Below are 27827 nucleotides of genomic sequence, written 5' to 3'. Positions count from 1 at the left end.
ATGGTAATAAAGGACATCATATACATTTATAAAATGCCTTAAATATTGAAGTGTTATGAACATGACAGAGGCTGGAAAACAAACTGCATGAGAATAGTATAAACATCGAAATCAGATGAACACAGTAAAATCCAATGTAAATATCAAACGCCCAAACGGAGGAGAACCTCCAGGAGAATCAAGGTGTGAATGACTTAATCAGTCCCACCGCCACTCCACAACAGGATACCGTTATGTAACTCTAAGTGACATAACTGGAAAGGAAGATTTACTAAAATAGAAAAATAGCTGCAATGTTGAAACAACCCAAAAATTGCAAGTAGGTAATGTTGATTTCAAGTGCTGCGGATTATGTTGGTGCAATATAAATAAAATGATTTCATCACGATATTGGATTTCTAAGCAGTGCGTTCAGTGTCTACGTATATTGTAGCCACCTAATCAAGATGTCAGACAGTTGCCACGCATCACAAAGTACCACATCTTGTTAGGATAGGCTGGCATGAAGTGTGCATTTATGTTTGTATGGTTTCATTCAAATGCTGCTTACTAAAAATGTGAACAAAATATGTAAATTAGAGGGGATTACTAATCTACATACTAATCAACATAAACACTTCTTTTTGGATTTAGCATGTTGGAAGATGACCTGCAGATCAGCGACAGTGAGGACAGTGATGATGTTGAGGAGGAGGTAGGTCACCAAATACAAATTTAAAGGAGAATTTGATCTACTTTTATATTTTATAAGATAATAAATGCCCTAAGCAGCTTCCGGTTGTAACAACTTCCGTCCAGTTGTAACCGGTGACGTCACCACACACACACATGCACATGTTAACCCTCAACACACCACACCGCCTCAACACACACTCCTCTCACCTTTCACCTCCACTCACTCTTTCACTCCACATACGTTCCTTTCTCTCACTCCGTTTCTCATACTCACACCGTCATCGTCGCTGCCCGACATCTTCCTCCGCCTCCGCGATCCTGGATCCAGACGTTCTCCAGGCCGCCGACATGTTCTTGCGGCGACGCCATCTTGGATTTCGTGAAATCCCGCGATATTCAAGATGGCGTCGCCGCAAGAACATGTCGCTGGCGTGGACGACATCGGGATCCAAAAAGATGGCGTCGGCGAAATCTCGCGAGATTACGCCGACGCCATTTTTTTTTTTCCCCCCCAAGTTTTAACCATAATCCTTAATCCTCTGCTGTTTTACATTTGCAATTGTGTATTTTTTCCTTTTCAATATTTTTATTTATTTTTTCCAAAAAGAAAAAAAAACTAAGACTTTTTAACAACAATAACAAGCTGTGCATGTGACATATCACTTTGATCTTTTAAGTATATCATGTCCCAATATTTTACTATAGTTAAGACATATTACAGTATTTATTGTAATGCGAGAGATAGGCAGGGAAAGGGCAAGGAGGGGGGTTAGAAGGGTAAAAGAATGGGTATATCCAAATCTAGGATTAATTGTGTATTTTTTCATGAACTCATAGAACATTAGTTCAGTGCCGCGCTTCATACATGAATCCAGCTTTTTTTTCCTTCAGAATAGTCACTATTTTTTCAGACATAAAATTATTTTGGGGAAAATCTTTATTAAATTGCCCTTTTTTCCAAAACATGTTATATGGTTTCACATTAGTCTTGCATCAGTTCCCGAACACTTTGTATTATCCATGCTTGCTAGTTAGGAAATTATTCTTTTTTTTGTTGGTAATGTACCATTAAGTGTGCTTTTTGTTTTACCTTGCAGATCACTGAAAAACCCCTTTCTTCTGCTCCATCTAGGTAACGCATGTACCCTCTATATGACATTTATGCACTTTTTTATACATTTGTTTCCTTCAAATGTCGATACCTTTCTTCATTATTTCTTAAAATGGTAGTTTAGTTTGGAGTACCTTGTCTTTGTTCTATTTCTTCAGAGATCAAACTGAAAATACACTGCTTAAAAAAAAAATAAAGGCAACACTTAAACAACACAATGTAATTCCCAGTCAATCACACTTCTGTGAAATCAACCTGTCCAGTTATGAAGCAACACCAATTGTGATTCAATTTCTCCTGCTGTTGTGAAAATGTAAGAGACAACATGTAGAAATGATAGGCAATTAGCAAGACAGCTCCTATAAAGGAGTGATTCTGACCACAGACCATTTCTATATTCTCATCCTATTTGAGCTGTAGTTTTAGTGACTTTTGCATTTTGTCATCACACTCACCCCTAGAGGTACAGTAGCAAGCCACAGAAGTTGCTCTGGTAGTGCAGCTCATCCAGGATGGCACATCAAAGAGAGCTGTGGCATGAAGGGTAGCTGTGTCAGTCAAGACAGTGTTCAAAGCATGGAGCAGATACCAGGAGATAGGCCAGAACACCAAGAGACGTGGAGGGGGCCGTAGGTTGGCAACAACCCAGCAGGACCGGTACCATGCCCAGGCATTGTAGGGAGGTCATAAAGGCACGTGAAGGCCACGCACACTACTGAGCATCATTTCCTTGTCTTGAGGCATTTCCACTGAACTTGGATCGGCATGTAATTTGATTTTCCATTTTAATTTTGAGTATCACTCTAAATCCAGATATCTGTGGGAAATCAACTTTGATTTACATTGATCGTTTTTATGTTTTATTGTTCTTAATGCATTCCAGTATGTAATGAATAAAGATCTGCAGCTGGAATATTTCATTCAATTATATCTATGATGTGGTATTTTAAAGGTACTCCCTTTATTATTTGAGCAGTATATATCAAGGTGTATACTGACATGATGCAGTAGAACATGCTAGATATGTTGTCATTCTTTTACATGACTATATACATAATTCTGTTCTAAAAGATATATTTATCATCTGGACAGGTGATAAGTTTTTCCCGCTTGAAAACTACTGCATCCACACAAGGGACTTGGTGATCCCTGTTGTCGGGGATCACTAGGTTTCTGACTACTGGGACCACAGTTGATCCTGATAATGGGTGTGTGAAACAAAGTCCCCCGTATGAGTAAAGCAGTAGCTTGCATTCATGTCCAATAATCTATTCACCACTATGGCATCGATGGAACTGCTATCATTGTCTGCCTAATACAAGTGAAAAGTGCGGTGGGAAAGCATGTGCAGGGTACCCCATTGCATCTGTTCTCTGTTGCTTGGAAGGGTTGATACCCTCTAATTTTAATTCTTTTTCTAGGACACTAGGCAATGCAGTTTTTTTTTTTTTTTTTTTTTCTTTTCTCTACTTTATAATTTCTTCATAAAGGAAATGTATTCATGTGAAACGGCCAGGTTCCTTATTGTATTACGTTTGAGTCTAAATACATACCTTATACTTATTTGTGCCTGTAAGTAAGGCTATGTTCACACCATTGATGTTGATGCATTTTTTCATGCAAATTAAAAGCTGCTTTTTACAGTAATAATCCCCAAAAAGCTAAAGAAACAATAGCTCATCCATAATAATACAACAAAAACCCCAAAGAAATAGGACCAAGGAGCAATATAAAAAATATGTAAATTTTATTATTTCAAATAAGGAATAAAATTAGTATATTATACAGCAATTGTAAATAAGGGAATCGGCGACACCTGAATGCCACACTGAGACCAGGTCGGTATAAATTAATGAAATCCATATATATCATATATGAATATAACAATAATGCAAATATTAATAAACCATACATGAAACACCAATATAAGAGTAAAAATAACAGCCAGATATAAGGTATGATACAAAGTGTATATGTGTTTATGTATGTGTGTGTGTGTGTGTATATGTATGTGTGTATATATATATATATATATATATATACACACACACACACACACACTGGTCAAAAAGATATGTACACACAATATAATATATATATATATATTATGTATATACAGTAGCTCAGTGTGTGTGTATGTCCGGGATTGGCATCTGCACTGTCGCAGCTACAGCCACAAAATTTGGCACAGTCACACGTCTGGACCCCGAGAGCGTCATAGGCTATGTTGTGAGGCGAAATTTTAACCCCACGCGTTCCAATTCTCCAAACAATTTTGCCCCTATCTACATAATGGGGAAAAAGTGTGTGTATCAAGCTCCACCCCTCATTATGATGTCATAATGGTTGCCATGGCTACGCTAATGTCATAATAGGTTGCAATGGCGAAGATGCTGTCAAAATGGTTGCCATGGTGACAATGTCTTAATAGGTTGCAATGGTGATGGTTATGTCATAACGGTTGCCATGGTGGTGATGATGTCATAATGGGTATATGGGCACGGGACTATGGGATGGAGGATGTGTGATGGGTTTATGGGCATTGGACTATGGGATGGCGGATATGTATGATGGTTATATAGGCACTGGACTATGGGATGGAGGATATGTATGATGGGTATATGGGCATGGGACTATGAGATGAAGGATGTGTGATGGGTATATGGGCACGGGACTATGGGATGGAGGATATGTATGATGGGTATATGGGCATGGGACTATGAGATGAAGGATGTGTGATGGGTATATGGGCACTCGACTATGGGATGGCGAATATGTATGATGGGTATATGGGCATGGGACTATGGGATGGAGGAGAATTATAATTTGTTATAACTAACCACAGTTAGTTACTATGCTCGGGCAGCGCCGGGCTCTTCAGCTAATCAATCAATCAATCAATCAATCTATCTATCTAGCCTATCTAGCTATCTCTTTTTGACCACATCCACTATTCATGTATATATATGTGTGTGTATGTGTGGATAGATATAGATAGATAGATATAGATGTGTGTGTAAGTAAACAAATATCTCTCAGAAAAAGGAATAGTAACGAGTATAAAGTGCAATAGTGCAGTAAAGGAGTACCAATTAACCGGACCTGCCAAAAGGTACACAGAGAGAAATGCAAACTGACAGCAAAGTTTACAGATGAAATTCAGTAGTTCAAAAAAAACATATATACTGGCCATAATAATAATAAATATATCAAACAGTGCATATATATTAAAAACCAACCTGGCTAAAGTGTGGGCAGAAAGATCCCAACGCGCGTTTCGCTTTGTTGCTTCTTCGGGGGGGGGGGGGGGGGGAGGGGTTTGCATGCTAGATTTGTGGAAAACAAAAGTCCTATTCCATAGAATCAGGGCACAAAAAACAACAAAACATGATGCCTTTTTTTTTTTTTTTTTTTTGGTGCATTCAAGTCAATGGGTGAAAAATGCTGAAAAAAGTGACATGCTCTAGGTTCAAAAATACCATGCAAAGCACAAACTACTTTTGACATAGAAATGTGATGCATGAAATTTCTTAAATATAGGATTTGCTGGTACTATAAAACATAGCTGAAATTTAGCATTAAAAAAGCAGCAAAAACTAAGTGTGAACTTGGCCTAAGTCTTACATTGGTGTCCTAACCTTGCATTGCTCATGCTTGTATGGTGGAAGCAGAGCTGAACTTTGGGAGCTTGAAAAACGCAGCAAAAAAAAAAATATAGCAAAAAAGCAAGCAAAACATGTTGGTTTTACTGCCAAGAGATCAGGTTTTGGCTGCAGGGGAAAAAGCAAAAAAAAAAAAAAACCACGTGTGAACATAGCCTAATGTTATAGTAATTCCTATGTCTTAGTAACCGTGTGTGTATCAGTATGGAAGTGCTGTAATAGACCTTGTCATGTTTTTTTTTTTTTTGTCTCCTTGGCAGAATGGAGATTAGATATGTTTTAACATGCTGTACCAGACAGTGACTCATGTGTCTGAGATTGGAGGAGATGCTGTTCGAATATGGAATGTACAGTTATAGCAGATGTTGAGACTGGTTGCTAGTGTAAATGAGAACATGGTTTTCCTTAATATTTTACTTGCCCTCAAGAGTGTGTGACAGAAGATTGGGGATAAAGATATTTAGAATATGCATAATTTTAATAATGAAAAGAGGGGGAAAAATGTGAATTGAATATCGTTAATGCTAATTTGATTGGTGGGGTGAAATATACTTGATCACAATTCATGACAGCAGGTGCCGTTGTCTTTCATGAGGTGCTTCCCTTTCTCCTGGGATACTGTTGACCTCAAATCCACAGAATAAATGGCTGTAATGTCAGTAAAGGCCTTTTCAACCATAGGATCTCAAGTGATTTTTGCGCAAAATACTTTTATGAGAATACATATTCACATATCTCCCGATACTAATGTGATAACTTTGTAATTTCTTCATCAGTGTTGTGCAGTCTCACGTGGACAGTGTGGCATCAGCACGTTCCAGCAGCATGGAAACCGAAGGAAGTGAGACTGACAGCTCTTCAGACTCTGAAAGCGACAGCGGCTCAAGTGACAGTGAAGTGCCGCCGCCACCACCACCACTGCACAGATCCCCTAGTCCAGTGGTAATTTTTTTTTTTTTTGGGGGGGGGGGGCAACTAACGTACATCTCATTAAAGCAATTGTCAGATGAAGACAAAGTATTTTTAACCCCTGGAGCTTTTTTCAGTTTTGCGGTTTCATTTTTCGCTCCCCTTCTTTCCAGTGCCATAACTTTTTTTTTTTCTGTCAAAATGGCCATGTGAGGGCTTATTCTTTGCAGGACGAGTTGTACTTTTGAACGACACCATTGGTTTTACCATGTCGTGTACTAGAAAACGTGAAAAAAGTTCCAAGTGTGGTGAAATTGCAAAAAAAAAAAAAAGTGCAATCCCACACTTGTTTTTTGGTTTGTCTTTTTTGCTAGGTTCACTAAATGCTGAAACTGACCTGTCATTCTGATTCTCCAGGACATTGAGAGTTCATAAACACCAAACATGCCTAGGTTCTTTTTTTTTTTATCTAATTGGTGAAAAAAACCTTCCAAACTTTGCTAAAAAAAAAAAAAAAAAAAAGCACCATTTTCCGAGACCTGTAGCGTCTCCATTTTTCGTAATATCTCGGGTTGGGTGAGGGCTTATTTTTTGGGCGCTGAGCTGACGTTTTTAATTACCGTATATACTCGTGTATAAGCCGACCCGAGTATAAGCCGACCCCCCCTAATTTTGCCACAAAAAGCTGGGAAAACTTATTGACTCATGTATAAACCAAGGGTTAATTGTGGTCAAAGATGATGCTCCATAGATAAAAAACCCCCATATGCTGCTGCACAAGGGTTAATGCTGACCCTAGAAGATGCTCCATAAATACCCCCCATATGCTGCTGCACAAGGGTTAATGCTGCCCCATAACATGCTCCATAAATACCCCTCATATGCTGCTGCACAAGGGTTAATACTGCCCCGTAAGATGCTCCATAAATACCCCCCATAATATGCTGCTGCACAAGGGTTAATGCTGTCCCATAAGATGCTCCATAAATGCCCCCCCCCTAATATGCTGCTGCACAAGGGTTATTGCTGCACCATAAGATGCTCCATAAATACCTTATTTGCTGCTGCTGCAATAAAAAAGAAAAAAAAAAATGACATACCTCTCCGTCTCCGTCCATGTCCTGAGCCCCCGGCACTGGCGATATTTACCGTTCCCCGTTCCATTGCCGTCCACCGTTCTGTCTCCTGGGTCTCTGCAGTGATGTTCAGCAGAGGGCGCACACTGACTACGTCATCGCGCCCTCTGCTGAACGTCACAGCAGGAGGACCCGGAGACAGCGGTGCACGGCGATGGAACGGGGACAGGTGAATATTGCTCTGCCCCCCGTCATACTCACCCCCTCCTGGTGCACGGTCTTCTCTGCAGCCCCTGCTTCTCCCTTGGTTGTCTTCTTCCTTCCTTCAGCGGTCACGTGGTACCAATCATTAAACTTATGAATATGCGCATATTCATGAGTTTAATGAGCGGTACAACGTGACCGCTGAACGCAGGAAGAAGACGACCGAGGGAGAAGCAGGGGCTGCAGAGACGTACCAGGAGGGGTGAGTATGGTCTGACACCCCCGCTCCCCCGCCGACCCCCGTATATGACTCGCGTATAAGTCGAGAAGGGAAATTGCAGCCCAAAAAAATGGGCTGAAAATCTCAGCTTATACACGAGTATATACGGTATACCATTTTGGTGCAGACACTATCATTTTTATCCCCAGTTAGTGCTTTTTAATGCAATGTCGCGGCAACCAAAAAAATGTAATTCTGGCGTTTTTGATTTTTTTTTTTTTTTTTTCTTGCTACACCATTTAGCGATCAGGTGAATCTTTGAATTTTTTTTTCCTCCCTGATCAGACAATTCTGAACGTGGCGGTTATTTTGAATGGGGCGAAAGGGGGGTGATTTGAACTTTTATTTTTTTTTTATATATATTTATAAACACTTTTTTTTAACTTTTGCCTTGCTTCAATAGTCACCATAGGAGACTAGAAGCTGCAACAACTCGATCGGTTCAGCTGAATGTAGCTGAATTACTGACTTGCTATGAGCGCCGGCACTGACAACCGTAGAGGTCTGCAGGAGATCTCGGTTTGTCATGCCAACACACCAGTGACCCGCGATCACGTGACGGGGGTCACCGGTGTGCGTATTTCCGGCACGCTTGCCGGAAATGCCATTTAAATGGCAGCATTTAGCTAGTTAATAGTCGCGGGTGGATCGTGATTCCACCTGCGACTATTGCGGGCACATCTCAGCTGTTCAAAACGGCTGACATATCCCTGGAATGATGTGGGCTCATCAGCAGAGCCCACGTCATCGGGAGGAAGTCCAACATCGGCGTAATTATACGTCCGATGCCGGAAAGGGGTAAGATTGCTTCGTGTATATCTATGTATCGTGTGCTTACTCTGTGACTGTAGACTAATGAATCCTCTGTGTGTGCACTGCAACGTGATTTGCATATTTCGGGCTATATTCTAACTAATGTGCGTGACTTCAGTCAGTTCCTTTGCATTGAGTTTGGACGAGCATGTTGTAGTCTGCTCGGGATTGCATGTAAGCAAAATCGCATAGACTGCCTGTTCTCGCCAGCAACACTGGAGAATACGGATAGCGTCCACAGTAAGGATTCATTAATCTGCAGTTTAATACATTATGGACATGATACAATTAACAAAAAAAAAATGGTTCCAGAAGACTTCTTACACCTGGGTTTGCAGACAAACTTGAAATGGTAATGTTGAAAAAAATGGTGATTACGTGGGTAAAAAGAAATAATCTGTTCCTGTTTTGAAAGTGATACTAATTTGTTCTTTCTCTATTGCAGCATGACACTTCATCTACTGGCATTTGGCAGTTGGGGAACTTCCTGGTCAAACCTGCACCTCTAGCTGAGAACCATAATAATGTTGCAGATGATGAAGAACAAGAAAGCCATTGGGAGAGTAAAGAAGATGACTGTCTTTCACCTCTTCCCCATGAATCCCCAAAGATTGAGCCTCAACACAAAGCTGCTCTTTGGACTTCTCAGGAAGACATCCAGAACAAACCCAGCTTTCCAAATTCCCCCATAGCCAATGAAACTGTTCCTCCTAGGCAGACTGTTGGCATAAAACATCCCAGAAGGCCTGTGAAGTCTTCATTTCAAGAGGAGCCAAAGGGTGGTCTTACTGTGGAAAGTGAACCTGCTCCATACAGGCCAAGAGACCAGCCCTCCAAAGAAAAGCCAACTGTGAAAACGAAAATGAAAACCAAATCAAATGAACACAAGGAACCAAATACAACCATTGCACATCCAAATGAGAAAGAGCACAGGAGTTCCCACCACAGTAGTAGCACCAAAAAGTGTCCTATTACCCAAGCAGACAAACATCAAAGTGCCCCATCCCACCTACAATCTCCCCCTAGTCAAAAGGTACACATTGAGAGCAAAACCAACCACAGGACTAACACCTCTCATCCTGCTGTTGTTGTGCGTGAGGACTCTCATAGGGACAAAGTGTTATTACCTATAGGGGAGAACAAATTGCTGCCACTGAAGAAGAGCACTCATAAACCTATAGCGCTTCTTGTCAAAATAGAATTGTCAATGCTTTCTAGGATCCCAGGAGCAGCGAGTAAATTAAGTAAGACAAAAAGTAAAAAGGTGAGCAGTCACCAAACTCACCACAAGGAGAGGCCTGAGAAGACTCAATATCACAGCAAAGAGCACACCAAGAGAAAGGTAATGGCGTCATGTACCACAGTGCCTACTGAAACTTGTATAAAGGGATGGCTGTTTTACCTTAGCTACCTGGATGCATTTGGTTCATATTCTTTTTCTTGTTCAGGCATATGGGAGTAGTTTTTCTGTTTCACATTTCACAGGGAATCTGTCAGGCTTTTGCTTTTTAATCTGAGAGCAGCATAATATAAGGCCAGAGAACCTGATTCCAGGGAAGTGTGACTCGTTCAGCAGCTTGCTGTAGTTTAAATACAATCAGTGTTTTATCATCAGGAGATTATCACTGTTGCACTAGATGTGTGCAAGTCAGTCCAAATAATCTGTGTAACCCTGCCCCCACCACTGAGTGGCAGCTTCCTTTGTATACTGCCAGTCAGGGGTGGGGTTATGCATCTCAGCATTTTGACCACTCCTACATCTACAGCAGAGAAAACATGGATTCTGTCAAAGCTACACCAAGCAGTCCAGTAAGTGACAAATCTCTGGAATCTGGTTCCCTTTCCCAACATCATGCTGCTCAGATCACATAACAAAAACCTGCTGACAGATTCTCATTAAGAGGAAGGAAGTATAGGGGATGTTCACATGTCACATTTTTGCTGAAAAAAATGCAGCTTTTTACTGTTCCAGATTCTGAAATCTCATGCACATGTTGCTTACTTTTTCCTTGCAGATTTTAAGCCGTTTCTAAACTGCAGCGTGTCAGTTCTTTCAGCATTGTTTTTCCCTTTTAGTGAATAGAAGAAACACACAAAAAATGCTGCAATAAAGTGCTTTTATTTATGCAGCGTTTTCTTGCCGAGAAACATGGTTTTGATGCAGAAATAGCTGCAGCATATGAAATAGCCTTCAACAAGTATAGCAGTGACATGCAGCGTTCTAAATGTGTCACTTTCCAGAACAAGTTTCCTGTATTGTATTCAGGTTCATATTTTGGCAGAACTTTATGTTGAAGATATTGGTTGGAAGTATTCTACAACGTTTTACAGTTAGGTCCATATATATTTGGACAGAGTCAATATTTTTCTAATTTTGGATGTACCCAACTGTAGATTTTGCCACTCCTAATGTTGTGGCAATTTCTCGGATGGGTTTTTTCTGTTTTTGCAGCTTAAGGATTGTTTGTTTCACCTGCATGGAGAGCTCCTTTGACTACATGTTTCCTTCACAGCAAAACCTTTTATCTGCTTAATTGAGAATGACATAACGAAGGGATTGCCCACACCTGTCCATGAAATAGCCTTGGAGTCAATTGTCCAATTACTTTTGGTCCCTTTAAAAACAGGGTGGCACATGTTAAGGAACTGAAACTCCTAAACCCTTCATCCAATTTTAATGTGGATACCCTCAAATGAAAGCTGAAAGTCTGAACTTCAACTGCATCTAAATTATTTTGTTTAAAATTCATTGTGGTAATGTCTAGAACCAAAATTAGAGAAATGTTGTCTCTGTCCAAATATATATGGACCTAACTGTATATGCTATATCCATACAGTGTCAAGTCACCCATGAGTAAAATGTAACAAAAAAATGAAACACAATGCCACACTTTATTGCCACCCACCCACTATACTAGAAAGCCAGTCGCTGCATTTTAATACAGCAAAAAAATGAAATGCTGTGATCCAGTTCCCTGAGTAGACCTAATTTATGGCTGGTATTTAAATGCTTTATCCTTGGCTTTTTTTTTAGAATAAGTGTGTTCTCAAGATTGGATTAGTGGGGGTCTCTCAGCACTCACCACATTGATCTGCCGTTATGGGGACTGCTGCACTATAGCTAGCAATTAGACTCCCTTAATGTTTTCTAGGCACATCTCTATACTGCATAGTGGTGGTTCTGGCACTTCAGATTTTTGTCCTATCATAGTATATAGGTTTTGCAAGTGCTACCAAAGGTCTACAGCTGTGGCTGGCAAAAAAAAAAAAAAAAAAATGAAGGTGAAAAACTCCAACTTCTTCAAGTATCTGATTGGCATAGGTGCTGAGAGCTGTAGTCAGTGTATGTGTACCATATATATAATGTGCATTAATTTAGGGCCAAAAACTAGATTTTTGCACCATTTGCAATCTATAGCCTTTGTGTTCCACTGTCTATCACTGACTGCAGAAATGAGACAACAGACAATCCGTCAGTGAGCTTGGGTCTGACAAGAGAGTTTTAGAACTATACTATTCCTTCCTTTGAGCTCCTCTCAGCTGATTTATAACCGCATTAAACTTTGTGGCCATATATCAGCTGAGACCTGCCCTGACAAAGGAAGATAAGCGTTATAATTTTTTCTCACAAAACAAATTTCCAGGAGAAGGTTGTGAATTTTTGCCACTTGCTTCTTATGGTCATAGTACCTTCTGATGTTCACTGCAATCTCTAGAGATTGATTGACCATTTTGCAAAAGTCGCCATGTAGACCCAGCCATAGAGCGTGCTATCAACTTACACTACTCAGCAACAAGCATTGATTTGATGTTGTAGTTTTTTAATGGTATTGTTTCAGCTCACAATGTTTTACAATTTTGTTTTTCCCAGGTGGAAGACCGTGAGAAAAATGGAACACACAAAAAAATGAAGCTGTCAAATGATACCAAGCCTTCCACTGCCCACAAGGAATCGTCTTTGAAAAGGTGAGTGTAGTACTGTAAGATCTCATTCACTGCACCAACATTAACCTTCCCGTTTACGCTAATAAATGATATGACGCTAGGAGTTTTTATAGCAAGTTAATTTTATTTTTTTTTTTATTAAAATTGAGGTTTGAGTGATAGCTACCCACAAAATCTGCCTTTAGAGTATTCTGCACTTTGGAAATGTATAATCATATATGCATTTCTAAATACATTTATAGTTTTGTCCTGACTGCTTTTCAAAGAACCATAACATGTAAAGGGAAGACCTCTACTTTTATTTACACCTAGAAATTGCAATGTAAATGATTGTAGAAGCTGTCACATTGACACAGAATCTCACAATTTGAAAGGAGTTTGTATGTTCTCCCCATGTTGTTTGGGTTTCCTCTGGCTTCTCCAGATTCCTCCCACATGCCAAAGACATACTGATAGGAGAATTTTTAGATTGTGAGCCCAATGGGGACAGCGATGACTTCTCTAAAGTGCTGTGGAATTAATAGAGTAAAAATGAATAAATACATGTTATCCCCGTAAATGGTAACCTATTGATCCAAAACAATTTTCTCCTGTAATTGGAAAGGAAACAAAGTGCAGGATCATTTGCAGTCTGTAACTTCCACAGGTTACCTAAAACGTCTTCTGAGGAGATCCATAAGGAACATCGACAGCAGAAATCCTCATCTCCCACACGTCACGCACATAAGAAACCTGAGAAAGTGGCACAGAAAAGACGACCCAGCGAGAGCAGCATTTGCAGCCAGCAGTCCACCACAAGCAGCAGTAAAAGTACGAAAAAGCCCTCAAGTCCCAAACAAAGGAAGGTGGAGGAAAAGAATGTGGAAACTTCAAAAAGCAACAAGGTATGCCTAATGGCACCAATCGCAGGCACTCTGGGACTTTGCAGCAGCAAATAATAGCTGGTAAATGACGCTGATGTTGGCAAGTGTGAGCATACATAGGCATGAGAAATGCTGCATCGCTCTGGTGCCTCTTACGGTTCAGGATTGGTTGGCAGCAGTCTAATCCCCCCATCACCCATGCAGCTTTCATAAAACCATTGCTGCTCTTTTAGTCAAACATACTCTTTTTATATGTGTACAAATGGATCATTAACAGATTGACCTTAGAATTAGCATTAGTGGCATGATTGTGACAACTTTTGGTGGATGTCACCAATTAAACACAGAAAAAGAGCAATGCCAACCTGAAGAAGGCATAGAAGATATGTTTTATGACCTTATAGGGGCACAATTACATCACACAAAAATAAGTAAAAAGAAAGCAGGGAAAATAAAAACAAACTAATAAAGAACAATCCATTTCCAGTCTGAGAAAAAAGTCCAATTATCCAAGATAAGATATAAAAGTAATTGCAAAAGAAAAGAAAAATAATTAAACGTTTGTCTTAATTTCTCATATTTGGCAGACGCTTGAATTGCATACAGATTTCATATGCTCAGTATTTGCTTACATCATGGCGATTCCAGAGTGCTGCGGTGTATTCTTTGCTTTGAATTGCCTACAGATTGGTGGGGGTCCTGGGTCTTAGACCCCCAAGTAGTGCACAACTTGGCATACAGGAGCCAATGCTTCCTACTGAATCTATACTTTCATGTATGCTCAGAAAGATGTTGTGCGCACCTATTAATTTGAGCACTTCTTGGGACCCAGACTCCCACTGACGTGAAAAATCAAGGAGAGATTGTTTATTTTTTTTAAAAAGTCATAATGAAACGCATACTGTTTCTTTACATTTTTTTGGGATATCGGCAAAAAAAACTGAATACAAGAATTGCATAAAATTAAACCCCACCTATTACAAAGCAAAATTAAAAATTGCTTACAACTTAACAAGAAACATTTAAGTTTTCTTAAAACCACATATACAAAAAAATGAAATTTGAAATTGGACCTGGTCATGGATGGACGAGTGGGGTGCTTAATGACCTAGTCTTGAAATGCTTAAAAGTAGCCTAGCCTCGAAATACTTAAAAGTAGCCTGTCACCTGTTTGTTGCTGTTCACATCACGGACAGTATGAATCAGAGCCAGCGTACCAGAAAAAGTATTTTTTTAAAAATCTTGCTGGGGAGCATAGCCGAGTGCAGACTGGTCTGGCTATCCGATTCTGGACGGCCTCACCACCTGTCAATCTCACTGTGTAGAGGCTAATATTGTTGGCCAGTTTTCCTAAACCTCCATACTGTCTGCTTTCCAGCAACACTGGAGGGATCTTCTAATATTAGGAGATGAGAATAATGCGCGTGATGGAGAAGGCCAAGATAGGAAGTTGACTGGAGCCTTGAGAAGTTTCAAGTAGTTTATCGGGTGACTTAATGCATTTTTTTTTTTTTTACATGGTTGCTCCGTAAAACCTTCATAGAATCTCGTGTGTGTGTGTGTGTGTGTGTGTGTATATATATATATACATATATATATATATATATATATATATATATATATATATATATATATATATATATATATATATATATAATATTTAAAGACCAGTATTTGCTCTTATAGTAAAAAAAAATGTTATATCCTTATAGTGCTAGTAAGTTTAATCTATCAGTTATGGACTAAACCTCTTATAAAAATTTCCAGGGTTCTTCAGAAAATAACACAAATCCTTTCCCAGTGCCTTCTTTGCCAAATGGTAATGCCAAGCCAACAAGACCTCAGCTGAAGTTTGAAGAAAAGTACGTGTGTTGTATTCTTACTTGGTTACACCTCCCTGAGAGTATTGCCGTGTCCTGGAGGCTGAATTGTGACCTGTGTGCTTCTAATAGCGTCTGTGACTTTTCCTCAGGTTACATTCTCCCGAATATTATATGAAGGAGGCCAAGAAGCTGAAGCATAAAGCTGATGCCATGGTGAGTTTGTCCATTTAAGGCCCTTTTACATTTAGCGATGCACCAGCGATCCAACCAGCGATCCGACCCGGTCAGGATCGCTGGTGCATCGCTAAATGATCGCTAGTGAGCTTTCATACAGAAAGATCTCACAGCGATGCAGCAGCGACGCAGCGCACACACAGCGATCCTGCGTCCTCCCGCCCGCCTCCACGCGTCGCTGGACGTCACAGCAGGAAGCCCAGCAGGAAGCTGACGACGAGAAATGGAGCCGGACATTCTCGCGCGATCAGCGATGAGCAGCGGGGGAGCCGGTCGCTGGTAAGTATCACACATAGCGATATCACTAGCAATATCGCTATAACGTCACAAAACCAGTGACGTTTTAGCGATATTGCTAGCGATATTGCTTAGTGTAAAACCCCCTTTACACTAGTGCTTCATTTCATGCCATGGGTTATGTCTGAGGCTTTATATGGTGCCACAAGTTTCATAAGAACAAAGGCCTTGTGGTAGCACATAGTGTATTTTCTGAAAACGCTTACATTACTTCAAAGGTCCCTCTCCTGAATTTCCATCCAGTCCAGTAACAATATAAGCAAGATGTACCACTATTAATGCCGCCAAATATGTGGGCTGAGTTACCTCTCTTACACACTGTCAAAGGCGTTGCCCAATAAACCAAGATTCATCTCCCATTCACTTATACTTTTTTTTTTTTTTTTTCCTTTTATCTATCACAAAATTGAAATTCCCTATGTGAATGAAATTGTAATGTGCTCCGTACCTGGTATATGGAAGTAGTAGTGCAGATGGGTGTCCAGTAGTGATGAGCGAGCGTGCTCGGATATCGTGTTATCCAAGTATCTCGGGCGTACTCAAGTGACACATTTGCATGTTTTACAGTTTTTTTAGACAGCCACAACACGTGCGCGGATTGCCTGCCTGTTTGTTACACAATAACATGACATCAGAGCACACTCACTCGTCTCTAGTGTCCAGCGCATTCCTAGACCGTGAATGGAACACCAGTTGGGCATGTGCATTACTGCTTTATCTACATAGGAGAACTTTAAACCCCATCCTCGTGATCTCTGGAGGCTTCGGCTTTTGGGCCCCCAGCAAGTCATACATTTATCACTTGGCCCGTGGATAGGGAATAAATGATGTGCATAGTGCAGTGCATTTTAATTGTAATATGCCTGGTACATCTTTCCCCTGGCAGCGCACACATATATAACCTAGTCCATAGTGCGAATGGTGTGTCTGCAAAAAAAATCGTGAAGACATGTCCATTTTTGATCAGCGTCATGGATCAAAATTCCACATACAAGTCTATGGATCAATGAAAATCACAGACAGAACACAGTGTGCAGCCTGTGTGTTGTCTGTGATTAACGTAATGAGTAGGAGAAGCCTTGTCATTTATTTATATTTTCACATGGGAAAGACCCCACCAGCCCATAAAAGAAAGTGAAAAATCACTGACGAAACACCGATCATAAACACTGACACTGACCGAACATTGATGAAACTCCCATCCAAATACTGATGAACAGCAGTCCATGGTTTTACTGGCGTCTGCATGGGGTCTGATAGCACCCTGTGTAATCTACCTTACATATATGTTCACTAGGGGGTTGTGTGTAGTCTGACTTTAAAGTGTTAATCTGCTGGTTTAGAATCGTATAGTTGGAAGGGACCTCCTGGGCCATTTCATGAGGAATACAGTGAGGATGCCCCCCTCTCAGCCATCTGTGTGATGTAGGCACTGCTTGCCATATGTTTCCTGGCAGGCTGCCCGCTTCACGGTTTACATTCCTGTAAGGAAGATTAGCCAATCCCCTCTGCTGTTCCAGTGCAGCGCCAAGGTCCTATTAACTGCTTCAGAGACGTCGGTTATGTATTGGGAACTATAGCATGACCACAAGACCCAGAATGAAGCCCCCTGTGGAACGTGAAAATCTGTTTGTCAACATAAGTACTGACTATTTTAACTGCAGACCAACTTTTACTGACAATATCTTTATTCCCAAATGCATAGAATTGATGCTGATGGTATATCATTGCATGCAGTGTTTGGCACTACTTACTCTTGGTATTGTCAATTTATCCACAGGGTTTTGTCACTTTGGGCTTCAAGCTCCTAATAACCTCATACATTATTTCCAAGTAAATATGTTTATGGTGCTGTCTCATTTCAGCAGTGGGATTACTCAAGAAACCCACAAATCCCAATCATGGCTTTCAGTCACATTATACTTGGCAGTATCAGGCAGCACAACTTCCATTTCCCATTTGATAATCCAGAGTGATCATTTGAAAGCCTTTTTATCATATGTAGAGAGGTGTTGTTTTTTTTTTTTTTTTTGTGATGTGACTGAAATAGTTACTTATGTCATTTTCGTCAGCTTGATGATTTATTTATTGGCTGTTTCCAAATCTCATTCTAGTCGGACAAGACTGGAAAATCCTTCAACTACCTGGATGCGGCCATGTTTTTCATAGAGTGTGGTATTGCAATGGAAGCAGATGTACAGGCGCCAAAGTCTGCCTACACCATGGTTGCCGAAACCGTTGATCTCATAAAGTGAGTTCTCATGTTTGGACTAATAAACCATTGCCATATCTGACATGTACGCGGGATGTTGCTACATTTCGCACTGATAGGTTAGTGACTTTCCTGGGTGACCGTGTCTTTAGGTAAGATGCCAGGGTTCACGAGATGCTACTGCCAGGGAAGTTCTGATGGGGAGTATATAAGCCATTTATATTTTTGTCTGGTTTAGGACTACATGAAATCAGCTGAGAAAAGCTTAGGAAAGACAGACCTAGTCAGAACGTGCTCACACATGGACCCTTGATTGACTCATTCTGCAACCAGCACTGTGTAGGGAAACAAGAGTCTGTAAAAGCCAAGTTGAGCAAAATTTGTAGTGTAACTAAAATGCCAAAATGATTTTTATAACAAATACATGCATTTTAGTAAAAAAAAAAAAAAAAGTGTTTCCCGTGTGTGCATATCCTTTAACCACATTCTCTTTTGATTTGTGCAATTCAATGTAATAACTTTCAGTATATGAAATGTTCACATTGTAACTGTGCCAAGAAATAACTAGAACTGCCTCTTAAACTTAATTTTTCCATCTTTCCCATAGGTTTATTATGAAGTTGAAGAACTTCTCTGATAGTTTAGCACCTGCTCATGAAAAATCATTTGCAGTTTTGTGGTATGTATGCTGTGCATATCCTTTGTTCCTACATTGTGTCGAGCTGTAGTCACATGCATTATTCCAATATTTATTTTCTTTTTTTTTCTTTCTGATATTCAGCATGCGTTGCCAGTCCGTTCTCTACATGGCAATGTTTCGCTACAAAAAAGACACTGCGTTAAAGTATTCCCGCACTCTTGGGGAACACTTCAAGGTAAAATACTTTAATTTTTCAAGTGAAATATTCAAATAACCGATTACTTGCAAAATGTTATTGTACGATATATTTTTCATTTGAGTTTCAAAGCATGTTGTTTTTTTTTTTTTTTTTCATTCTAGAGTTCATCCAGAGCTGCACAGGCACCTTCCCCATGTGTTGCTAGGTAAGCTGAATTTTATTATTGACCTTGTCCTCTAGATTACCAAAACCCTCGGTGAACTAATGAAACGCGAGCTCAGAAGTCAATGATTGCTTGATATATAGTCCTGCTGAAAACAATGTAGGCTTGGGATAAGGGATGACTCTTTTGGGTACTCACTATCTGAAAAGAAAATGTCAGGGCAGAACAATTCCTCAAAAGGAGCCGGTCTACAGAAAAAAAAGCAAGAAACAAAACGCTATTTACATGTAGATCTAGTGGGAATCTGTCATTAAATATCTTTTAAATCATGTTAGACTGGTTTCCTTTAAGAGCCCTTAGTGACCACCAATACGTCTTTTTACTGTTCTGAGATATAACAATAGCATCCCCATACAGGTGACAATACAGCAGCTGTCGGCCAGACACTAAAGTTGACAACTTGCTGCTTCAGCCACAATCAGTGTTGGCACCGACCATGGCCGTTTAACCCCGTAAATACTGCTGTCAAGGGTGACTACAGCATCTAGATGGTGAACAGTGTGTGGGGGCTTCCTCTTTATCCCCATCTGCCTGCTGAGATCTTGATTGTGTGGTCCTGATCTTTTCTATGGCAGTTCACTGCCAAATACCGGCCTTTGAGACTGCTGACTAAAGTGGCCTGTTAAGAAGTTAGCGACCTTTTAGGCTGTGGGCCCATGCTGCGTTGTTTATGCGTTTCCGCTGCATTTTGGCTGCAGCGGAAACACTTAAAAAATGCTAATAAAACGCATCCCCATGCAATCCTATGGAATTTCGCAGTTGCTGTGCCCATGCTGCGGATTTTACTGCTATGCGATTCCGCTGTCATTATTTCTGCAGTATTGGGGCGATTAAAACGCTCACTTTACGCATGTGGTTATGCCCACCATGCGTAAAGTGGAGCGCTTCATGTGTGGATGGTACCCAGGGTCTGGAGGAGAGGAGACTCTCCTCCATGCCCTGGGTACCATAATCCTGTAAAAAATAGAATTAAAATAAAAAATAGGGATATACTTACCTTCTGTAGGCCCCTGGAATCCTCCCGCCTCTCAGCCACGCTGCCGGCATCTTCCATTCCCAGGGATGCATTGCACGAATGACCTCTGATGACGTAGTGGTCTCACGAGACCGCTACGTCATCAGGGGTCATTGTCGCAAGGCATCCCTGGAAACGGAAGATGCTGGCAGCGTGGCTGAGAAGCGGGAGGATTCCGGGGGCCAACAGAGGGTAAGTATATCCCTATTTTTTTTAAATTATTTTTAACATTCTATCTTTTACTCTTGATGCTGCATAGGCAGCATCAATAGTAAAAAGTTGGTCACACTTGTTAAGCACTATGCTTGACGAGTGTGACCAGCCTGTCAATCACTTTTCCAAGCAATGCTTCAAATCGCTTGGAAAAGAGCAAGCATTCTGCAAGCTAAAAACGCTTGAAAACACTTATGTTTTGCCGGAAAACGCATGTGATTTCCGCATGCGTTTTACCCGCGGCAGGGCATTGCAGAAATGCTGCGGCCCTTTCCGAAGCATTTCTGCAACGTGGGCACATAGCCTTAATGGTAAAAGTTACATTTTTTCATTCCTGTTATGTCACGTATGGCATTAATTTATGAAAAGCACCTGAAGGGTTAATAAACTCTCTGAAAGCAATTTTGAACACGTTGAGGGGTGCGGTTTTTAAATTGGTATCACTTTTTGGGGTTTCCAATATATAGGACCCACAAAGTCCATTTCGAAACTGAATAGGTCCCTAAAAAAATCAGTTTTGTAAATTTCTTGAAAGAAAAATTACAGCTACATTTTTAAACCTCCTGCTAATACAAACATTTTACAAATGGTGATGTTAACCAGACCTGAGCGAAATGTTTGTTAACGTTTTTGTGTGGCGTGACTATCTGGATTAGGCCGGGATCACACATGCAAGGAATAAGGCCGAGTCTCGCATGTTAATACCCGGCACTGCCGCCGGCACTCGGATCGGTGCGTGTGGCCGCATAGTAATACATGGAGCCGCACGCTCGGCTCCCGAGTGCCGGGTATTAACATGCGAGACTCGGCTGTGTTTCTCGCATGTAATTCTTGCCTTAAAGGGATAATCATTCAAAGTTTGAAAATTGCTAAAAAATTTTTTTTAAATTTGTCAAATTTAGTGTTTATCTATAAAAATATCACCTAAATGTACCATTATAAAGTATGTGTCATGAAAAAAAAATCTCAATCAGTGGGATATTTTGACGCATTCCAGAGTTATGACATAAAGTGACACGTCAGATTTAAAAAGTTTGGTCATTAAGGGGTTAAGACTGACTCTCTAGGGAGAAAATGAAGTTATTTAATCGCTTACAGTATCAGTCAGCACTGAGAACACAGTGAGCCCGTTGTGGTCACTCCAACTGCACATGCAAGCTTTCAGTCAATGTACTGGGGAGTATTTACAGCACGCTTACTGTATGACTGAAATCAAGAGGCTGCAGGGTGAATGAAACTTCATTTTCCCTTGTAGCCGCTTTACCAGTAAATCAGCATAACATGATATAAACCTATTTACCTGAAGATGACTTCTATGTCTCCAGGTAAAGAGCATTATTTTTGGTGGTGGTGAGTTCCCTTTAAACATCTTCAATTTATTATGGCTGTGTTTAGAAATGATAAAATCAGCAGGTACTTGCCCTTCCCAGGTTCAGCCCTCTCTCCACCACTGCTCCAGTCATTGTTTAGCAGTTGCAGATGCTACTTTAACAGCGCTGCAGGTAATCACTGGGCTAGACTTTAGACAGCACGAGCCGCTGAACCCAAGCATTGGGCTCTGCGGCTTGTGCCATCTACTGCTGAGTCCAGTGAGTGGTAGCAGTGCTTTTGACTTACTGGTTACAACCAGCAATCAGTCACACAGTGGCAGAAATACAGCGCTGGGCCCAGGGAGGTCGAGTACCTGCTGATTTTATGATTTTTAACATAAAAAGGTGTAAAGGGGAAATCTCCTTTAAGGAATGCTCCTAGAGGACTGTCTGAGGACTATGCCTGCCTAAGCACAGGGACTAAAAATCCTATACAAAGTTACCATGTTATTTGTAGGAATCCACATTTTTTTTCTGTTTTTATAGGCAGAATGAATAGAAAAATGCTTGTTTTGATCTGTTCAATGATCTTTTTCATAGTGTTTAAGAATTTAAAGCAACAGGTAGGGTTTTTATGACTTACTGTGATATCTTGCGCCTGTTTCACACTTCCGTTTTTGTGTCTGCCAAACGGATCAGTTTCCGTTTTTTTGACGGAAACTGATGCAAACGGATCCGTTTTTAAAAAAACGGATCCGTTTTTTTGACGGATCCGCGGTAACCGCTAATGGAAGTCTATGGGACAAAAAAAATGGCGGATCCGGTTTTTTTACGGAAACCAACGGATTTTGACGGATTTGAAAAAACGGAAGTGTGAAACGGGCATTACCAATACTGTGTAGCTTTAAAGGGAATCTGTCACCTATTTTTTCGTATATAAGCTGCCGCCACCTCCATCAGGGGCTTATCTACAGCATTCTGTAATGCTGTAGATAAGCCCCCGATGTAACCTGAAAGAGAAGAAAAACGAGTTATATTATACTCACCCAGGGGCGGTCCGGGTCTGATGGATGTCGCGGTCCGGCGCCTCCCATCGTCTAGTGATGACGTCCTCTTCTTCGCTTCCCGTTGCGGCTCCGGCGCACTGCTCTGCCCTCAACAGGGTACTCTCTGACCTTTCCCGGCGCCTGCGCACTGCAGTACTCTGCTCTGCCCTCAACAGGGCAGAGCAGTGGGCTGGAGCCGCGACGGGAAGCAAAGAGGAGGACATCATCGCTAGAAGATGGGAGGCGCCGGACCCGGGACCCATGGTGTCTGTAGTAAAATGGATGATTTGGTTCATGTCTAAAATGGTTAACCTTTGCTTGTAGAAGTACTGGTACACCTTCTCCCATGTCCCCCACACCTTCACCTGCCAGCTCTGGAGGATCTCAGCCAGGGTCCATTGCCAGCAACAGCGGAGGGCAGAATCCTTCAGTCAGCATCCCCCAGATGATACACCAGATAGCATCCTCTTATGTCAATATCACCTCTTACTTCCTCTATGCCTATGACTTATGGGAACAAGCGGATGTGCTCGCAAAGAAAAACAAAGGTATGATCTGATTTCACTCCATATAGACCAATAGATAATCCAACATTTCTCTAGCTTCCATAGCTCCAGTCCTGAGAACATTTCTACATAAGTTTTTTTTCTTTTTTCCTTTTGGGAGTAAATTTTGACAAGTATGTCAACTCACTAAACAACTTGTATTTGCTAGATCTACTTTTCTTACCTGCTTAAAGGATAAACTTGCCTTAGACTAAGTCACACATCTTGCCTATAGTAAGTGAAGCGTGAGACGCTCCCAGTTCACAAAAATCCATATAAACATTTACTTTCTCCCACGCCCATAGAATACAGATCTAAGCAGATGGTGTATGCTGTAAAGTTGCAAGGATGTATTCCAGTGTGACCTGTTCTCACGCGGTCTTCTTTCCTCTAGATTTCTTTGCAGATCTTGGTGCAATGGTCTGCCCCCTGGCGCTGAACAGCTCTCTGACGGAACTGGTACACTACACTAGACAGGGTTTACAGTGGCTGAGGCTGGAATCAAGTATGACTTAAACTGGGCTGGAGGGCACTTACCCTCTGAACTTTTTGCACTTTGAAAAGCCTGGAGTTTACGATTGGGTTCATGAATTCTAGGTATATAAAGATAATATATATATATCTATATTTCTATATGGTTCCTGGGTTCTGCTATAACTGGAAGCTTGCCGAACATTGCCTGAAATCGCTGCATCAGGTTGTGTGAAGATGAGAAGACGAAAATAATACATTTTTTATATTTTTGATGAAAAAAAAGTGCAATGTGATGTTAAAAAGGTCAGAAGTCAGTGGTCTTTATACATTTCTTAAGAAAACCAGCATGAGAAGAGATGTCTTCTGGAAGATCTTCATCCTCCTCCTTTAAGATGTGGTGTAACTGAGCAGCAGGAAAACTGGAACTTGCCAAACAAGCCGGCTCCTTACTGCCCTAAAGTCCGATGACGGTGGAAGTGTATGCACCCTGATCTGCACAGAATGGATGGCTATGGAGCAGGGGATAACATATGACAGTGCGTAGCCTGCATTTCTAAATTCAAAGCTTTGTGCCTTAATACAACTTCCATATGTCGTCCTGGTTCTGTCATATCTTAGTGTCAAGCTAAAAACAAAACTGCACATTATTTTTTATCATTGATCTCTGCTTGTTCTCTCACCGTTCTCTCAGCTATCAGGACTATGAATGAAATGATGGAACTTCATGTTGGGGATTTATTTTAACACTGCCACCAATTTTATAATTTCGTCTGAGCTTCTGTGGCACTCCAGCTATTGTGAAACTATAACTCCCAGCATGCTGAGAGTTGTAGTTTCACAACAGTCGGAGGGGCAACAGGTTGTAATGAGGTCATTTTTTGTTTCTCCTTCTTTCCCAAAGTGGCCCACACCCCACATCATAATGTTATGGAGAAGGGGGAAAAGTCTGCAAGGCAAGTTTGTTGCCACTTGGAGAGAAAACACGTACCTGACAAATCCGAATCCAAAATATACAAACACTACCTAGCTGTCCATATAACATGCTGGGCACCATTTATCAAAACTGTCTAAAAGAAAAACTATCTTTGTAGACTATGGAAATCTGAGCTTGGCCTTTAATTTTTAAATCTGCTGTGATAAAATAAAAATCTTTGCTTTGGTTGATTTCTATGGGCAGTTTTTCTTTTCAACAGATTTGATAAATCTGCCTCCGTGTGTCTGTCCTGTTTTATTTTTGTACAGCACTGCATTAAATAGATTGGCAAATGAATGATGCATCTTCCTAATGGCAGCCTTTCTACTTCCTCAGTAAAGTTTTGACATTGAGACCCAGTGGGCTTCCCCTTTTTTTTCGATTTTAGCGAAGATCGTTGACTGTAGATTTGTGTGATCCTCTGAGGATTCTCCGGTGCATGGAGCAGTGGGGGGCGTGTGACTGCAAGTATGGGATTTGCATACATGCAGTCACATGCCAACTAGTTGGTCGCGATCTCGCTCAATGCAAGGGTGTTGAGCGAGGCCGGATACAGTGTAGTTTTATTGTGGCCAGGAGCATGCAATCATTCCATATTTGCAGTTACATGACTGCCCACTCCTGGCACCAACACTGGAGAATCCCCAGCACGCTGTGCACGAACTGGGCAATCCTTTTAAGCTATACAAGTATCATGGACTGCACACTGCTATATATCGATTGTATGCATTGTGGCTGTGTTGTTTGTGGTAGAGCTGAAGTGTGTGGTAAGTGGATAAGTAATAACATGTAGGATGAAATGTCTCTTAAAATCACACTAGACAAGTGGATCATTTTGACATGCTGGCAAAATGCTCATTCATCGAGTGACCTGGTCAAATGATTAGTATGGGCACCACATCAACCAGTGTAAACTGGACTTGTGCTGCTGATTACATGATGTAGTATGGGGACAGAATGATGTATTAGTGATCGCTCTGTTCCCATCATTGTGTCTGTAGGAATGAAATATAAAGTATTGAAGATGGCACTGACTGATCAAACTGTTTGGCATCGTAGTATTGTCATGGTTCCATAGACTAGGGGGCATTTTCTCAGACCCCTGCTTTTTATGTCTCGCCCTAAAGGGTAATCTCCTATATTATGCTGGTTCCTGTGATTAAAAGCAAGACTCTTCCCACTCTACACTCCTGTTGAATAGCTCCCCTCTATAAATTATTCCTCTGAGCGCTTCTTGGGAATAAAACCACATTCTAATTAAAAATCTGCAGACAGCAGACTTGCGTTTTGGCAGAGGGAAATAATGATCCTGAAATGCTTCCAAGCTGCATTCAAGTTTATCAGGGCAAACCCTAATTAACACTTAATACATGAAATTGTTCAAGGCCATTTCATTAAGGGAATGCTGCAAAATAGATTAACTTTTCGTTCACCGGGTATTTTCAGCCTGTACTTGGTAGTTCAGTTTGAAATGTGATACTTTATATGAAATATTCACCGTCCTGCAAGCTTATTATTTTCCAATAATTCTAATATAGATCTATTATGGATTTCCTTTAAGGGCAGCGTCTCCAAACCATCTAAACCGATCATATGACTGCTGGTTAAGTTTGTATAGTAGGGTATTAAATGTCACCTTTGTGGCTCAGTTATAGCTGTATGGGATTAGTTTCGGCTGGGATACGTGAGCATATTGTTCAGTGTATTACAGGCTTCCTCTGCTGGATTAATATGGAAATGTAATCTCTTTACTGATCCAGGTGCTGTGATCTCCTGATATATTCATACTCTTGTTTATGAACTATACTAGTTCTGGTTAAAATATTTCTTGTACTGAGATATTAATAATTGCCTGGCTGATTTATTGCATGAATTTTGAATTTGGGGGGGGCTAGTCATTGCATACATTACACATGCTAAACATTAGTGCATCCCATATGAAGTGTGTAAACTTTATTGGTGAATTGGAAAGTTTCTAAGTTATTGACTTAGTAGTTTGGATTTCTGAATAATTGAAAAAAGGTTTGTTGTGTAAGCAGTGCCCCTTGTGTGATGCATCATTCATTTTGTCTTCCTGTGCAATAGATTTTGTTGTCTGCAGGTGGCACTGGTCCCCCATTCTGTTTGCCTATTAACAGCAACAATGACACCTACAGATTAAATTAAATACTGCACGCCAGAAATTATAGATTTGTAACACCTACATGGATTTACTAATCACTTCCTTTTAAAAGTTTGGGACCACAGCCACACTGTTTTAGTTCCCTTTAATGAGTTTTTTGTGAAATATTTCCCTTTTTTTTTTTTAAATTCAGTTGAACGCTTAATGCATATATAGTCTTTCACACTACAGCTTACAAGCAAATCAGGAAATATCTATGCTGTAGTGATGACATGACCGGCACTGGCTCATGCTACCTAGCAGAATAGCATTAACTGCCTGTCATGCATTGAGATTGTGTGCATTTAAGACATTGCTGACACCCATCAAAAACAGTCCTATTACTATGAAATAATGGACTTGGGCATGCCCATGACATGATTGTGTTGGTCAACTTTATTTCCTAAGGAAATTATGACAAAAATATTAACTTGCATGTGGTGATCTCTCTTCTGCAGCCTGTCGTGTTACCAGAGCCATAGTGCCATGCCAGACACTACATTTCAGGAATAACTCAATATATTGGTCAATACAATAAACCCGCCACCAATTACAAATAATTATGTGCAATGAGAAGATGTGCAAAGAACAACTGATATGTAATTGGTGAATTTTAACTACTTCTGGAGTAGATCTGCGTTCTGGGGCTTCTGTGAATACTCTATAGCTGCCTTGTACAGTTCCTTAGGGCAAGAGAGACTGAACAGATCTGTGATTTTGTTTATTATGTTATCTTTTATTTAAAGAAGAAATTCTATGCGAAATCTCTTTCCAAAGAAGCTGTGCCACTCCTATTTTGATAATTATGTTGTTGACGTTGAGGATAATTTGATGGAAAGAACAGAGGAAAATGATTTATTCTTTCTTTTTGGCAAAAGAGATGTCAGAAATTAAGCTGTAAATAAAATATCAAATACATTTTTA

The 27827-nt window shown here is 40.6% G+C and overlaps 1 protein-coding gene across 4 annotated transcripts in view; it reads left to right on the top strand.

Annotated features, from left to right (window-relative positions):
* The window catches only part of AFF1 (ALF transcription elongation factor 1), a 121602-nt gene extending 93775 nt beyond the window's left edge, over window positions 1–27827 (top strand). For all 4 annotated transcript variants that reach the window (XM_073541427.1, XM_073541437.1, XM_073541428.1 and 1 more), the window contains 14 exons: window positions 634–694; window positions 1773–1807; window positions 6225–6390; window positions 9176–10072; window positions 12602–12696; window positions 13322–13559; window positions 15306–15400; window positions 15511–15574; window positions 18007–18143; window positions 18712–18783; window positions 18886–18979; window positions 19105–19148; window positions 23075–23298; window positions 23690–27827. In XM_073541427.1, coding sequence (XP_073397528.1) covers window positions 634–694; window positions 1773–1807; window positions 6225–6390; window positions 9176–10072; window positions 12602–12696; window positions 13322–13559; window positions 15306–15400; window positions 15511–15574; window positions 18007–18143; window positions 18712–18783; window positions 18886–18979; window positions 19105–19148; window positions 23075–23298; window positions 23690–23811 — 2344 coding nt within the window. In that variant the 3' untranslated portion in view covers window positions 23812–27827. The remainder of the gene's footprint in view (window positions 1–633; window positions 695–1772; window positions 1808–6224; window positions 6391–9175; window positions 10073–12601; window positions 12697–13321; window positions 13560–15305; window positions 15401–15510; window positions 15575–18006; window positions 18144–18711; window positions 18784–18885; window positions 18980–19104; window positions 19149–23074; window positions 23299–23689) is intronic.

The sequence above is a fragment of the Dendrobates tinctorius genome, unplaced genomic scaffold (assembly GCF_039654945.1).
Source record: "Dendrobates tinctorius isolate UK_male_01 unplaced genomic scaffold, ASM3965494v1 ptg000011l, whole genome shotgun sequence".
Taxonomy (NCBI): Eukaryota; Metazoa; Chordata; class Amphibia; order Anura; family Dendrobatidae; genus Dendrobates; species Dendrobates tinctorius.
This window is presented reverse-complemented; position numbering and strand designations above follow the sequence as displayed.